The 14,708-nt window shown below is 37.7% G+C and overlaps 1 protein-coding gene across 1 annotated transcript in view; it reads right to left on the bottom strand.

The window, feature by feature from the left end:
* Positions 1–14,708, bottom strand: part of wg (Wnt family member 1 wingless) — a 66,965-nt gene that overhangs the window by 36,030 nt on the left and 16,227 nt on the right. The window contains exon 2 of the mRNA XM_083139235.1: positions 1,777–2,054. Coding sequence (XP_082995361.1) covers positions 1,777–2,054 — 278 coding nt within the window. The remainder of the gene's footprint in view (positions 1–1,776; positions 2,055–14,708) is intronic.

The following is a 14,708-nucleotide window of genomic DNA, read 5'->3' as shown; positions in this document are numbered from 1 at the left end:
CAAAAAAGGCGCAGTAGCAGCTTGCTCCAGTTCTTCAAGAGAGGAGAGGACATGTCGCTCGTTGTCGTTCGAAGGTTTGTCCTCGCGTCGCTGACAATCGCCTTCCGCTTCGTCACTCGGTTTGAGCCTGTTTTTCAATCTCGAAGCCACAATGAAGTGCTTCCGAAGGACAGATAGGGGGGAGGGGTCGCTGCGGAGATAATCCCGGCAGAAATGTTCAGCCTACATGTAAAACGTTTTGTACCTCTCTCGATTTGCATATGAACGAGAACGCGAGTGACGTCACCAGGTAATAAGATACTTTGAATTGTTTGCGTAGGGACATATCACACTGTTGCAATCTCGTCTTTTCAGGTTTTTTTTCTTTTGGTGCAAGATGGAGAAAAGGAAGAGCAGATTCAACTACGCTTGCGCAAGACACCTCTCATACGGCACATAATGTAGCATCACAATTACTGCGTGTATGTGATATATGGTCTACAAATCAAATGGCATATTTCATTGGTTTGGAAAGTAGTCTATATCCAGAAATAATAGTAAAACTACGGGGGAGAGCGTCCCTAACTCTGGGGCGTCTAACGGTAATTAATACAAAAATAAGAAACGATTAGTATCGCTTCTTTTGACGTCTAAAATTGAGCGATCACCTTCTAGATGTCTAAAACTAGTTTGCCAATTAGCATAAGAGTAATAAGTGGTGATGACACCATGTTATACTCTATAGACAGATGGTTGTCTGATGGCTCGGTGGATCCTTGGTCGACGCTAGGTCCGTTTCCGAAATTTCCTCTCTTTTGCTATTCCAAAACCTAAATAATTACATCTACTTGGAATTCTTTCCAGAGCATTGATGTGAATCTTCTTCTTGTTTGATGAAGCTGTTTGTTCTGTGGCTATCTACGTTAACCTATTAAACCAATGCGAATATCTAGACAAAAGTAAACCACACGAAGATTCACAATGCCGTAGAAGGACTTCTAAGCATTAGTAATTTTTCAGAATTTGAAATATCATAGCGGTTTTTCGAAACGAGAGGAAATTTCAATGGCGTCGGAAAAAGGTTCATCCGAGTCCTAAGAAGCCATCTGTCTTCTAATGGCTGTCGCTACTCCTACCTTTCTAAAATGAAGCGATACATAAGGGATATGAACGAATCTGAAATGGAGGGGTTAATGAGGGCCATTACGGGGAGGGAAATGACTCAAATAAGGGACCTGGAAACCTTCCTACATTACCTCTAAACAAAGAGAGCCAATAACTTGAGGGACGGGAGTGAAAGTGCCTGAGAGCGGTGTGCAAAAAGCTTCTTTTTGACAATATGATAACTAGTGCTATAAGTGCAAAATTATGATAGAAATAAAACAGGCTGATAGATTGTAGTGAGAGAACCCACAATTAGTATGAAAGGTAAAGTTGAACATGTGAGGGCATAAAGGGAGAGGTATTAGGGAAAAAAGAAGAAGGAAAAAATCTTCATTGGTGTATGGAAATGTGTGTACAGCCGCAAAGGCTCATACTGAAATAAACCTATATTCTATTCTATAGGATGTCTAAAATCAACAATAAAGACTTATCTGTCACTAAAGAACAGGGTCATCCATCCCCACAATATAACATGGCTAATCCGCCAGGAATGAGTAAATTGCTATAGTTTGTGAAAAAGCTTTAGAATACGTAAACCAAATAAGAATTTTTGACTGCTACAAATAAAATCATACAGACGTAGTATTAAACACACCTATACAATCAGCAAGGGAGCTTAAGCTAACAACTTACCTCGATCAACGATTTTTCCAAATAGGTTCTTCCCCCTGAGGAAATCCTTGGTGGGGCAGTTCCACCGACGATTCCGGAACTGGAAATGACACTCGATGATGGCCTGCTTGGCACCCTTGGCCACGGCCACCAGCACCCCGGGGTTCTCCCTCACCAGGCGACGCTGCTTCTGGCGAAGGGTATTGTGCACAGCGGGTTCGAGGTAGAAGCCGCTGTACGGTGGCGGCCTCAGGGAATTCCCCACAAGGTTGTTCGGTTCTCCGGCCTTCGCGATGCCCCTGGAACCAAAGAGAGAGAAACTACAGTAAAGCCCTTTGTACACAATCAGCACATTAACCCTAGCTTACCCGAGGGGGCTATCAGCCCCACCACCTCTATTGTTTCGATTTTCAACTGTGAAAATTATTATAAAAAATTGAAAATAAATTACATTGCCCCCTGTGGTGTTTTTAATATTTCTGTATTAATTTTGTTTATTGAAAGAGGAACATAAATTAAGAATATTTGAAAATAAAATCCGTAGAAAAAGATTTGAACCTAAAAGGTTGAGGAGACAGGTGAGTGGGGAAGGTTACATAATTTGGAACTGCATAATATGTATTCATGTCCAGATATTATCAGAATGATTAAATCAGGAAGACTTAGGTGGGCAGGCCATGTGGCATGAATGGGAAAGAAAAGAAGAGTTTACAGGATTGTTGTTGGGAAACCTGATGGTAAGAGACCAGTAGGAAGGCCAAGACTGAGATGGAGAGATAACGTTGAGATGGACCTAAAGAAAATCTGTAGGGATGGAAAAGAGTGTATAGAACTTGCTCAGGATAGGGACAAATGGAAGGCCTGTGTTGCTGCAACCATAAACCTTCGGGTTTAAGAAAGCTAGAGAGTTAGTTAGTTAGTCATAAAAACATAAATGTAATGTAAATAAGAGGCAAAATGCACTTGGTGGACCTATTAAGCGCCATTTTTGAATGCGTGTTATTCGTAACACTCATGCCAGTAACAGTGTACAGTTGGTTGGTAATGATATTACTTTTTGTAATTATTGTAATTTATAAACAACTGTCACTCTATAAGCAAAATAGCATTAATAAAAAATATTTTGTTTTTTGTGAGTTTTAGCGAATGGTAAAATATGTGTGTGGCACTCATGCAATAATTGCTTATTATATTTTTCATTAATGATGGTGATGTTTTAATTATTGTAATTAATAAATATATACAATATAATCAACAAAGGAAGCAGTGATTAAATAACAAAATGGTTTCTTGAATTTTAGTAATAAAAAAGTGTGGGCCTGTGAGCCCCCCCCCCTCCCCTCAGGTAAGTAAGTTTCTCGTACGGAACGGGTAAACTAGGGTTAATAATTTCATTGTATTTCAGTGATGAAAGCACCAGTTTGACGCAGGGTGCGAAATTCTGGGGGACCAGGGGAGATTTTCCCCCCGCCAACGATATTGTCCTAAAAATTGTCCCACCAAAACTTCCGGGTGTAAGGGGGGGGGGAGACTTTTATTTTCACAACAAAAATAAGCAATTCGTTTTTATTAAATTCAAATATACTTTACTGAAGATAATATCTAAAACAAACACAAAGAACAAAGGATAATGCCTGTCTCCGTTTCTTTCAAGAGACCATTAACAGATCTAGACCAATAACAATATATGGACAATGAAGTAAAACAAGAATGCAAGACAAATATTAAGTATGAAGTCGAATTGTTTTATGTTAATAGAAAGCAAAAACTAAACATAAACTTAGACATAATAAAGCATTTCAACTATTTTGTAATTTATTGATATTTTTAACCAGTTGATAGAGAGCTCAGTTTGCTACTTTATAAATAGTTATAAGATATAAATAAAGGTAACAAATCGATACTTTATATATATTAAATATTTATTAATTTACTTTTTTGTAATAACATAATTGACTTATCGACTATCTGTCGTTCGTGTTTTCATCAAAGTTTTGTTTCAAAGTGGAAGCGCCACACCAAGCATTGACCTGATATTCAGCTATGTTACACGAGCTGCAGGTCACGTAAAAACAACGAAAAATCATATAGGCCCGTAGAGGTAATTATTAGGGTTGAGCTGATACCACTTTGAACCTATACCGATACCCACCGGTACCGATACTCGAAAATTGCAATAAATGAAAATTGTTCAAAATATTGATCAATATTAGTGTGTAAATATTGTTATCCAATTATACGCATCAATTTGCTTTAGAATATTCAAAAATTACATCGGAATATGAACATAGACGTTATGTAATTACAAAATCTAGTTTTCATACAAATTTGCTGCAAAATGAAAAAAAAAAAGTTTGAAATTTGCATAATTTCCACACCAATTAGACTCCGCGAAAGTGTCACGCGCCATTTTTTTCCGGACCCTGTGAAACACCAAAATGACGGATAAGTATTGGCTAACGACATCCCTAATGACATAAGAAACTCTTCTTCCCTCGGCCAATTCAATTCAAATTTAAAAAATCATCTTCTGGAGTCAACTTACCAGTACTGAAAACAGGAAATTAAAATTAAAATTTCGTGTAAACTTGTAGGACCAACAACCAGCGACTTTGTCTGTAATTTAAGTATGTTTGTTGTGTGTGTGTTTATGTTTTACGTGTATCGGCTCAAAACAAGTAATTATCGATCTTCAGAATCAAAGCTATGTCTTTTCCCATTGCTTTTCTGGCTCCTCAAGTTACCAGAAATGGTAACAGAAATGGATCGAAGATGAAGGAATCCATGGTATAGATTGAACACAAAAGCCTCAACGTGTTGCTGTATTTAGTTATTATTAAAGAGCATTTGTCTGTAACTATTTAAAAAAAAAAGACAAACGCGACAATGAAGATGGATGATGATTAGACGAAACAAAACGTCCACGTGCATATCCTGAATTACAGCGCCTAGAATAACGTAGTGTGGAAAACGGCATGGTTTTGCTCTCTCTCGCTGGTTCCACTCGAAAATGAAATCCGCTAGAGGCGCTGGTGTTGACACCGGGGTACAGCGCTCGACTGCTTATAATGGAAGTAAATGGGGTTTTTGCTGCAACGTCTGATTCTTTTCTTTGTAACATTTCTTTGCATCAGAAAATTGTTATGATATTTGGTACAGTAGTCGCGAAAATATTAAATAATATTATGAACCGTCTATCATGACCTGTACTTGAGTTTTTTATTAACAATATGGAAGAAAACATAGGTATGGATTGTAACACGTAACATGACAATTGCTGCGAGAATTAGTATTGTGTATGCATTATCCTGAAAGGTTCATTAATATTGTCATTGTCACAAATATTATTTTTATGGAAATTCACACAGACAATACTCGTTTATTTTAATTAATTAATTAATTTATTTTATTATTAATTAATTTAATTAATTTGCGGTTTATTTTCAACAAGTACAAGGTAGACATTTTACAGCCAAGTCACGAGTAAAAATGTACAGTCCTTAACACCAAAGTTCTACTTACCAATCGACACGAATGTAAAGCAATTTGTTGATAGAGATGACAAGGTACATCGTAATCGGCTATTTCAACTAAATGGAATATGAAATTAAATTCTTTCGAATATCTGCATTTCGGGAAAATGACTTCATAATATGTACGCCACGAAACTTTTTTTCCCCTTCATGACACTATTTCAATTTTATTAGTATACAAAAATAAACTTGTGTACACAATCCAACGTTTGACGTCCAGCCTCACATGCGATATGTTGATGCTCGTGTTGCGTTGCACATAAAACGTATTTATGTTACTTTTCTGTGTAAATTAATACCATTTCGTGACTGCAAATCACTCCACAAATATAACTGTTTCCATCAATTCACTTACCGCCTTTCTAGAGAAACAAATCTACACAATATATTCCAAAAACTAACTAACTAAGCCGCATTACTTTCATAACAAAATTAGCCGCTGTGTCGATCGCACTGCCATCTACTTGTCATCGTCTCGGGGAACCAGTTTCTTGGGTCGTTTTCCACACTACGTTATTCAAGGCGCTGTACCTGAATGCAAAAGTCGTACATAACTTAGAGCGTTCTCAAGAGTTGAAATAATTTCAGCCGTATTTCCTGCATGTACGTTACAATTATACAAACACGCGTGCGTAAGCCCATGAACAAAGTCTTACGTTAAGATATTGTTGAAACAATCTGGTGGCAAGTGAACACCAAAAGAAATGTGCATACGTGTGGCTCTAATAACTTTTTACCATTTAAAGTGTGGTCCAAGAGGTTAAAATCAAAGTAGGTCAGAGGAACGGCCCAAGTGAAAGTAGAGTTTTTGTTTTTGTTTTTGATTCATAGTTGTGGAATTACACATGATGAGTTACTGACCAAATTACATTTGACATGCTAATCATTTTCTTATTGTTTATACTAAACAAATTTCGTAACTTATTCAAGATTTGAAGCTTAAGGCGAAGAGGGACAATTACGCAACAGTTGTGCATTTATTTCAATATCGTCGGATTGGGCACTGTTATTTTAAAAAGGGATTAGTATGCGAGATAGTATGAGTTTCTCTCCATGTTGCAAGTAGAAACTGTTTTTGAAGTTGATTAGTAAGCTAGACACGAGGTTTGAAAAATATGATTAATAAGTATTTACCGAATCCCATGTATTCCTTATGGGAAATCAACTTCAAGTTACGGCTAATCAAATGGGAGTTTCAACTTTTCCTACTACTACTATGACATAGTTCAACGTATCCTTTTTCCGTCCATGTACTTTTCTACGTCATTGGATGTTTGATATTCCCGAATAAAATAAAGGTCCGTAAGCCTAATGCATTTCTCCTTGCCTCCTACGGCCATCCTGGCAGTGTTGCCAAACCTGATGTGTATAAAAGAGCTAAATTTCACCATTAATACAGCTAAAGATGACTTTCAAGGAGCTGGATTAACGAAGGCTGCATAAAGTGCCTCCTAGGGTAGTTTTAGGTGTCACAGGGGTCGGGGCGCTGCTATTACCGTTAATTTTCACCGTCTAGATTTGGTGGCATCACCCATCTCAATAATCCACTGATGCTCATAAAATAAAGGATCCCTGATAACAATATTGTCAACTTCACCTCAGCCACGGCGCTATATAAAAGTAGTCGGGGAGGTAAGAGGGGGTGGGTGACGCAGACAATATGACAATATCACGTCACATGCAAAATGTACACTCGTGGCAAAAGTTGGTCTTTGTGGGCCGGAGCCAGTGATGTGGGGCAGGGGACGGGTGCCACAATTCACAGCCAAACGAGTGCACGAAAGAGTCAGATCTGACTCCAAAAGAGCGAAGTTGGCAACAGTGATCGGCAGCTGCCGCAGCGAGAAAGACCTAGGAAAATTGTCCCTCTCCCCCTTAATTTTTATTTTCTGTGAGAATAATGAAATATTTTATAAAACACAAACGGATAATTCCGGTTAGCTTTATGCTTTCTTCATTTACTTCAAGCGATTGTTTGGAAATTATAGTTTTAACGAAGACTGCAGACGTTTGTGCCCACTGCACTAAACAGACAAGAAAATGCCGTTAATGGAAACTTAACTAAAAACAACGTATTGGAATTTAGGAATGTTCTAAACTAAGTTAGTTTGAGTTAGTCTCGAGTTCTAAACTAACTCGTTCACGATCTCTTCTCTACATATTGACATCCGGTTCTGTCCTCGGTCTCGAAGGCAAGTGTCTCCCTGATGGCGTAGTGGTAACGTCGCCGCTTTATTATTATCCGAGTTGTCCGCCAAAAAGGAATACTAATTGTATGAATTTTGAGAAATGCTTTAGATGATAACAGTTTCTCTCAACCGAATTTCCGTTCATACATTGTCAACTCACCGTTGTAATTAACCTAGCTGTACAATAAGAGAGACGTAATGAAAAGCAAGTGCAACTAGGCTGTGTTTACTTGTAATGGTGTATGAAGCATCACGGTTATAGAGACGGCATGGCTATGGAAAGCAGGGGCATAACCACTTGGAGGGCAAGGGTGTGCTGTGGCCCACCGTGAAAATCCTAGTCTACACTTCTGCCTATACATGAGAGATTTTCAGGTGAGCAAGAACATGATCATGGAATATATATATATATATATACTTATAGAGAGAGAGAGAGAGAGAGAGACATAAAAAATCAGAGATAGAAACAGAATGGAAATTGATAAAAATTGATTTAAGAACACAAGAGGAAAGAAAGAAAGAAGAGAGAGGAAAAGAGAAATAGTAACAGAGAATTAGAGACACACCTGAAAAGGAAAGACACAGGGGAAAACAGAAAGAAAGAATTAGCGAAACTACTAAAATGGAAATGGTGAGAGAAAGAAATAGAGACAAGGAAAACAGAGCAAAGAAAAATTTGAGAAAAATCTGAAAAGAAGAGAGAGACAAAATAGCTAAAAGAGACGGAGGAAAACAGAGAGATAGAAAGAAAGTAATAATTAGAGAAGCCGAAAGAGAGACTGAGGAAATAGGAAGAGAAAGAATTAGAGTAGCAAATGAAAAATAAAGGATGAGAGAATGAAGAAGAGAGAGAGAGAGAGAGAGAGAGAGAGAGAAGAAAGAAGATTTAGAGAAACAGCTGAAAAAGAGTGCGAGACAGAGGCATAAAGACAAAGAGAAGGAATTGAAGAAAAGGGTAGAAAGGAAGAGAGAGGTGAGATCTCTTGAGGAAATTGTTTGGCTACGGACGAAAACGGGAAGATATATACAACTTAAAAGATCATTCTTGACGTAAATTCTATTTGAGCCAATCAATTTCGGGCAATCCCTGTTCCTATTTCGTAACCAGTCAGCTACGAGGAATATAGTTTTAAAAAAAATAACAAAAATGACCTCAGACACATACGAAACAATGCTACCGACCACACAACGTCCATAATTCTCTTAAAATACCATAGTTTTTTTTCTTAACGTACATTCCGACAAGTATAAAACAGATTTTTCCGCTACATGAACGTTTTTCTCTACCTACAACTAATGTTTTCTTACCCTTTAAAAAAGAACGTACACCATACATCATTGTCAAATTCCGTAAAGAACACAGACACTGTTTTTCATCATGTGCCCCAGCTTTTCCCATTGCAATAAATAAACTGCATTCTATGCTTGGCTTCCTTGATTACAACTGCAGGAAATTGCTTTAATTTTCTTTTGCAAAGCTCGTAAAATGCCTAACTTACAACCTAAAGTAAGGGACTGTTATCTTGGGTTTGGAAACACAAGCTGTGCAGTATCTTCCTAACTTATACATGAAGCTACAGTCTATAGTCTTTTCAGCTTATCAAATCCAGTATAATTCCTCAGAAAATGTACAAATGCTTCGTAAACAGATCTTGAGAGATCTTGCAGCCTTTATGTTTTTCTTTTTGGTGGCATTGTTGTGTCTGTTCGTGATATCTACACGACAAACACGAAAGAACAGAAGAGAAAAAAAGGTTACCAGTCAACTTTCTATCTTCAAGCCCTGAAGTTCGTTCTTCAGAGTGCTTCTGCTCGCTCAAGCGAAGCAAAGAAGTGGAAAATGTAGATGTTTTATTAGTTTCTGTCAGGTGTTGAGAGCTTGCTTGAGTGCCCGCAAATTAATTTCGAACTCTCTCCCTCTTACTGGTGGGTCTGTTGTCTGCGTAATACCACATTGTTTTAACTTGTAGTTTTTCCCCCCAGCTTCTCATTCAACACATGGTGCTACTCGAGTTTCGTAATGTAAGTACGGCCAGATGACTTAGACCCGTCGTAAATCTACTCGCAAAGTAAAGAAAGAAGGCTCGTATCTTAACCAAAATTTAATGTTCTGCAAAGGTTTTGGGAAAGAAAAAAAGACAGTCTGGGCTCCGTGCGAACAACCAGTACTAGAGATTTACACGTTTACTATTTTTAGAAGACGTACCTAATGTGCAAGGTTATTGCGGTAAAGTATTGAATTGAACTAACAAAACACCGTTAAAACGTTTTATGTGCAAAGGCTGTTATAGTAAGCATTATTTATTCAGTTATTTCAAACAGTATTTATAGTGCTGTATACTGAAAATTCCAAAATACAGCATTTTTACTCATACTCTTACAATCAAATGTCACGAAGTAAAATGAACATAAGAATAAAATACAAGATGTTTGACAAGAACTAAGAACAGTAATATAAAATACTCCAATGTGTTAAGACTTTTGCTAAAGAACAGAAAATCCAAACAAAATATGTAGGATATACGTTGTATTCTTAGTGAGATTTTACTGAGTTATTAGATTATATAAAAATGATTTCTTCCCATCGTATTTATGCATTACTGTAACTGTTTCGAACGCCAGATGGTGGTATTTTTAGGCTCAGTTTCATAAAAATATTGAGGCAAATATTATCTACAAATTTGATACCTGACAATGACCTTACGTTCAGTCAATTACATTTTCATAGTCATAATAGAGACAAAATAATTTAAATTGGAAATAAAATTATTTAACTAAAAATTTCTGTACGCTCTATAAGAATTGCTATAATAAGCTTTGAAGATTTCTCAGTAATCGCACAAAACAGCCAGTACTTGACATTTACACACATGTTATTTTTAAATAATGTAAATAATGCGCAAGGTTATTGTGGCAAGGTATTGATTTGAACGAACAAATTACAGTTGAAACGTTTTGTGTACAAGAGCTGGGAATTATGGGAATTATGCCATTGGGACATAATGAAGCTTTTAAGAAGCAATAAGTAAAATAATCAGAAACGTTGTTGCCACAAAGTCTTATTTATACTTGTACAAATTTATACCATCGATTTTGTACTACACATTAAAACATTATTTCTAAGATGTTGCAAATTTAGTGTCCATTTCTCTCCCGGCAAGCTAACATTTAGCAGAGTAGTTAGCGCTCTCAACTTGGTGCGACCGGTTCCGGGATCGATCCCAGATGGGAGCTTCATAATTTCGGTGCTGATCCTGGATTATTGGGAAGCTATTTGAAAGCAAGGATGGCAGACTCTATGAACTGACCAGGCATCACTGAATCAAAAGCTGCTTGGTGGACCTTGACCGTCAAAGGGTTATTGTTAACCAGTAGGTTGAAGGTGCTGGATTTCCGACGCGCCCAAGAACCATACGGGGTGCCACAAAACTAGTAGAACAAGAAGATAAATAAATACTCCTATGTCTTTCTCAACGCAGTAACGTTCTATGAGCTGAATACTAGGAAAAGTGTGTGTTTTCCTTTATCAATCTTTCCACTCATTCTTACCGTCATGGTTAAACAAGAGATTGACAGTCAACTTTCCTTAGGAGCGCGAGTATCTTGTAGGCTAGCATTTTGGACGAAAATTGCCATCCTGCCTCATGCTTCTTGATTTATTGATAAAATTAAGTCCTAATTAATAATACTCTTCTTTTTCCTCAGAAACAATTTTCAATACCACTAGCCTTAATCTGCTTCTTAATTTTTAACCATTAATCATAAGAATAATTTCTACAGCAGTACACCTGATTACATGTTGTGCACATTTTCTGTAAGTTTAGAAATCATCTGTATGTCTCCCTAAAAAGAAAGGAAACTAAATACGTGATAAAGATTCATGCAAGTCCAAGCATAGGCGCCAGGTATTTTTAATGAGTCACTCACTGTATGTCGACAACTTTTTTTGTGTGTTGAACATGAACTGATACGTAATGTTATAACGAAACGTTTTCCAGATCCTTAAAAGTCAAACGTTTGTTTTCGGTTTTGATAGGTATCGCCAAAGGTTTGTTGATGAATTAGCAGACAAACTGACGCTGCACCAAGGCGACACGGTACTTGATACAGTCTGTGTTTGTATTGCATTTCTTTATTTTACGTTGCTTTTCTGTCTATTTACGTAAATCGCGACGATGACCATGGTTAGAAGAAATTGATGAAGGGACACTCAACCAAAAAGAAACACGCGCAAACACCAGGAATCAAACCGGAATCAACGCACCGAGGCGGTATGGATACAGACTTGTCGTGTCTCGTGATTGAGAAAGTCTGTTTTGTTTGCGGTCTCGAAAGGAAAATCTTGATTTCGTCTACGTATCAAGAAAACAGATATAAAAATACTAAAAATACTTATAAAAGCAGACGAAATGCATCCACAAAATGCATGCTGTAAATAAACAGTCACACCTTTGATATATGAGAATTTGTTGGATATAGTAAAGAAATTGTGATTGCTCAAGCTGTTATTCGCAACTCACTATATTTTTCCTTCTTTTTCATTTTTCTTTTATGCTCTTGTTGTGTTGAATTGTCCATTCGCTGACCGCTGTTGTCTTCTGCTAATGTCTTCATCTCTACACAGCTTTCGTAAATCACCGATTTATTTGATATATTCTACCTTGGACCTTCATAGCCGACTCGTAATCAAGGGATCCAGGTTCGATTTACGGCGCACTGCAAAAAGTTAACTGGAGGAAAAATGGTCTCGGACAGTTAATTTTTAGCTGCCATGCAAACTCCGTGAAAAAGTTACCATGAACCATTTTAAAGTATTAATTTCTAGCCTATACATATATGTTAATTCTTTTAATTTTAATTTTTAAGACCGCCAGTAGGTGTTCTTGAAATCGCGCGTCTTTCTTCGTAGCTTGTCTGCTCTACGCAATGCCTTGTGGGAACAAAAGCATACCGATAAGTATGGTAACACGTATCGTGTGAGGCGAAAGCTAACACATGAGCCAGTACCACATAAATATACTGCTCGCAATTCCAACTGACGGCTGAGAAACAACGAATCAACGATCAGTTGAATTCACTTCGACTGACATCGGGCATTTTCGAATCACAAAGCACGGAAAGTTCCTGGCGGGACGAAACGAATGAACATCAAATACACAGCATGTTGCCAAACGTACTGTAAAACGGGGGGAGAGAGAGAGAGAGTTGATCAGCACCGTTATTGATTGAAAGTTGTACAATAGTACACAGAGCACGGAACGTCAGTACACAAAACACCCAAACAGTACACAAACAAGCTAATAGAAACAACTGACAAAAGCAGACGTACGTTTGGCAACGTTGTAAAGGGAGCCGAAGACGATTGGTGGACAGATGGGGAGCATTGTAGCAAAAAGTAGGGCAGCAGCGAGTTGGGCCTGCAATCAGTATAGTCCAAGTCCAAGTTGAAAATCCAGCCGGAGATCTATCCTCGTGTGTTCAGGCATTAGTAAAGTTTCTAACGAGACACGACTGCCTACTTTTCTGTCTCCTCTCGCGTTCCTTCCAATATCTAGTTTGGACGTCACACTCTCGGGAGACCAACCAAGATCCCAGAAGCGACAAAACAAAAAGCAACCTTTGTAGCGGCCGTGTATAAATAGAAGCTCCAGTTCGCCCGCGAGTACCTCCTCAGCTGTTTTCCGACCAGTCAATCATCCACTTATCGCCCTCGTAACCTGTCAACGAGAGATTCTTAACAGCCTAATTATAAAGCGATAAGTGAGCTCCCCCACAAACGATTGACAGCAGCAAATGGCTGGCGCGTTCTGGTCTCATTCAACAGGTGAGTGTGGGATCAATTCCCCTCGTTTCTTCACGCAATGCTGCACTCAAAACCACAGAGGCTGCATTCGGTTTATGCAATTATCAATTACGACGCAACATGTCTACACCAGGGATGGCCCAATCCGGATAAAATTGTTTCCGGATATTCTGATAGCCGGATATTCGGATTATCCGAATTATACTGATATTTGGATTATCCGAAATGTCCTGATATTTGGATATTATCCGTATATTGAGATTATCCGTTGTATCTGAAACTGATAACAGATAATTTGAAATCTGGATATTCGTTATCCGGATTTTGTGACCATCCTTAATTTGTATATAATTTTTAGGATACAAAAGTGGTAAGGTAGCATTTTAAGTCTTGAATAGGATATTTCTAACCATGTATAATAGTAACAGCACTTTAAATTGCGTGGTGTATGTTAACACCGAGCGTCGTTTGACTTGGTGTAACAGAAGAGAGAGTGAATGAGAGAGAGAAAAAAAAATGTCAAAGGAAGTGATGGAAGGAGAGAAAGAAATAAGAATGAAACGAAAGAGAAACATAGAAAGGAAGATTTAGATAGATAAAGGTGGAATAGAAAGAGGATAGAAAAATATAGAGAAAGAGAAATGAAAAGACGGAAAGAAAATCCTTCGCCGATATCCGTGACTCACTTGTAGCTTCCCAATTTCCTCACGATGGTGGTTTGCTACCGGTCCTATACACAGGCCGAGACTGAACCCAGGCGGACTCGAACCCATGCCATCCCACAGTCGGAGTCCAAAGCACAACGCCTTAGACCGCACGGCCACGGAAGAGGACAATAATAATAATAATAATAATAATAAATTTCTTCACCTTTACGCACACTCTAAAAAAATATGCAACTGTGTCACCAAGTGTGGTGAGAACTTAGAAGACACCTCCAACACAATTGGATATAACAAGGGTCTAGAGATGGTTAGGAATAACGGCAATTCTTCATTAGCACCAAAAGGAATGTTCTGTTACACCAAGTTTTGAGTACTTTTGAGACTACGTTTAGTGTTACTGTACATCCTAGTTGAGGGCCGACTCGGTCACTCGACGGGGATCCCGCGTCAGACAAAACTAATTGTTTGTGTACCCGGCTTATTGCAAGTTTATAGGACACTGGTGTTTCCAATTTAGCAACTAATTTGATTTTTCTTGCCTTCATCTATCCAAAATTACTAAAATAATATTTTAAACAAAATATTAAATAAAATTAATGTCAAAATATTTCAATCAAAAATACTTGAAGTGAAAATATAATTTTTATTTTAAAAAACGTAAATTCACTACAGCGTCAAAATTCAATGAAAAGAAACATAAGAGAATTATGATAATGTTATTCGATATGATTTTGGATAGTCACTTTGATAAGTAAAATAATAG

The sequence above is a fragment of the Lepisma saccharinum genome, chromosome 17 (assembly GCF_977018435.1).
Source record: "Lepisma saccharinum chromosome 17, izLepSacc3.1, whole genome shotgun sequence".
Lineage (NCBI taxonomy): Eukaryota > Metazoa > Arthropoda > Insecta > Zygentoma > Lepismatidae > Lepisma > Lepisma saccharinum.
This window is presented reverse-complemented; position numbering and strand designations above follow the sequence as displayed.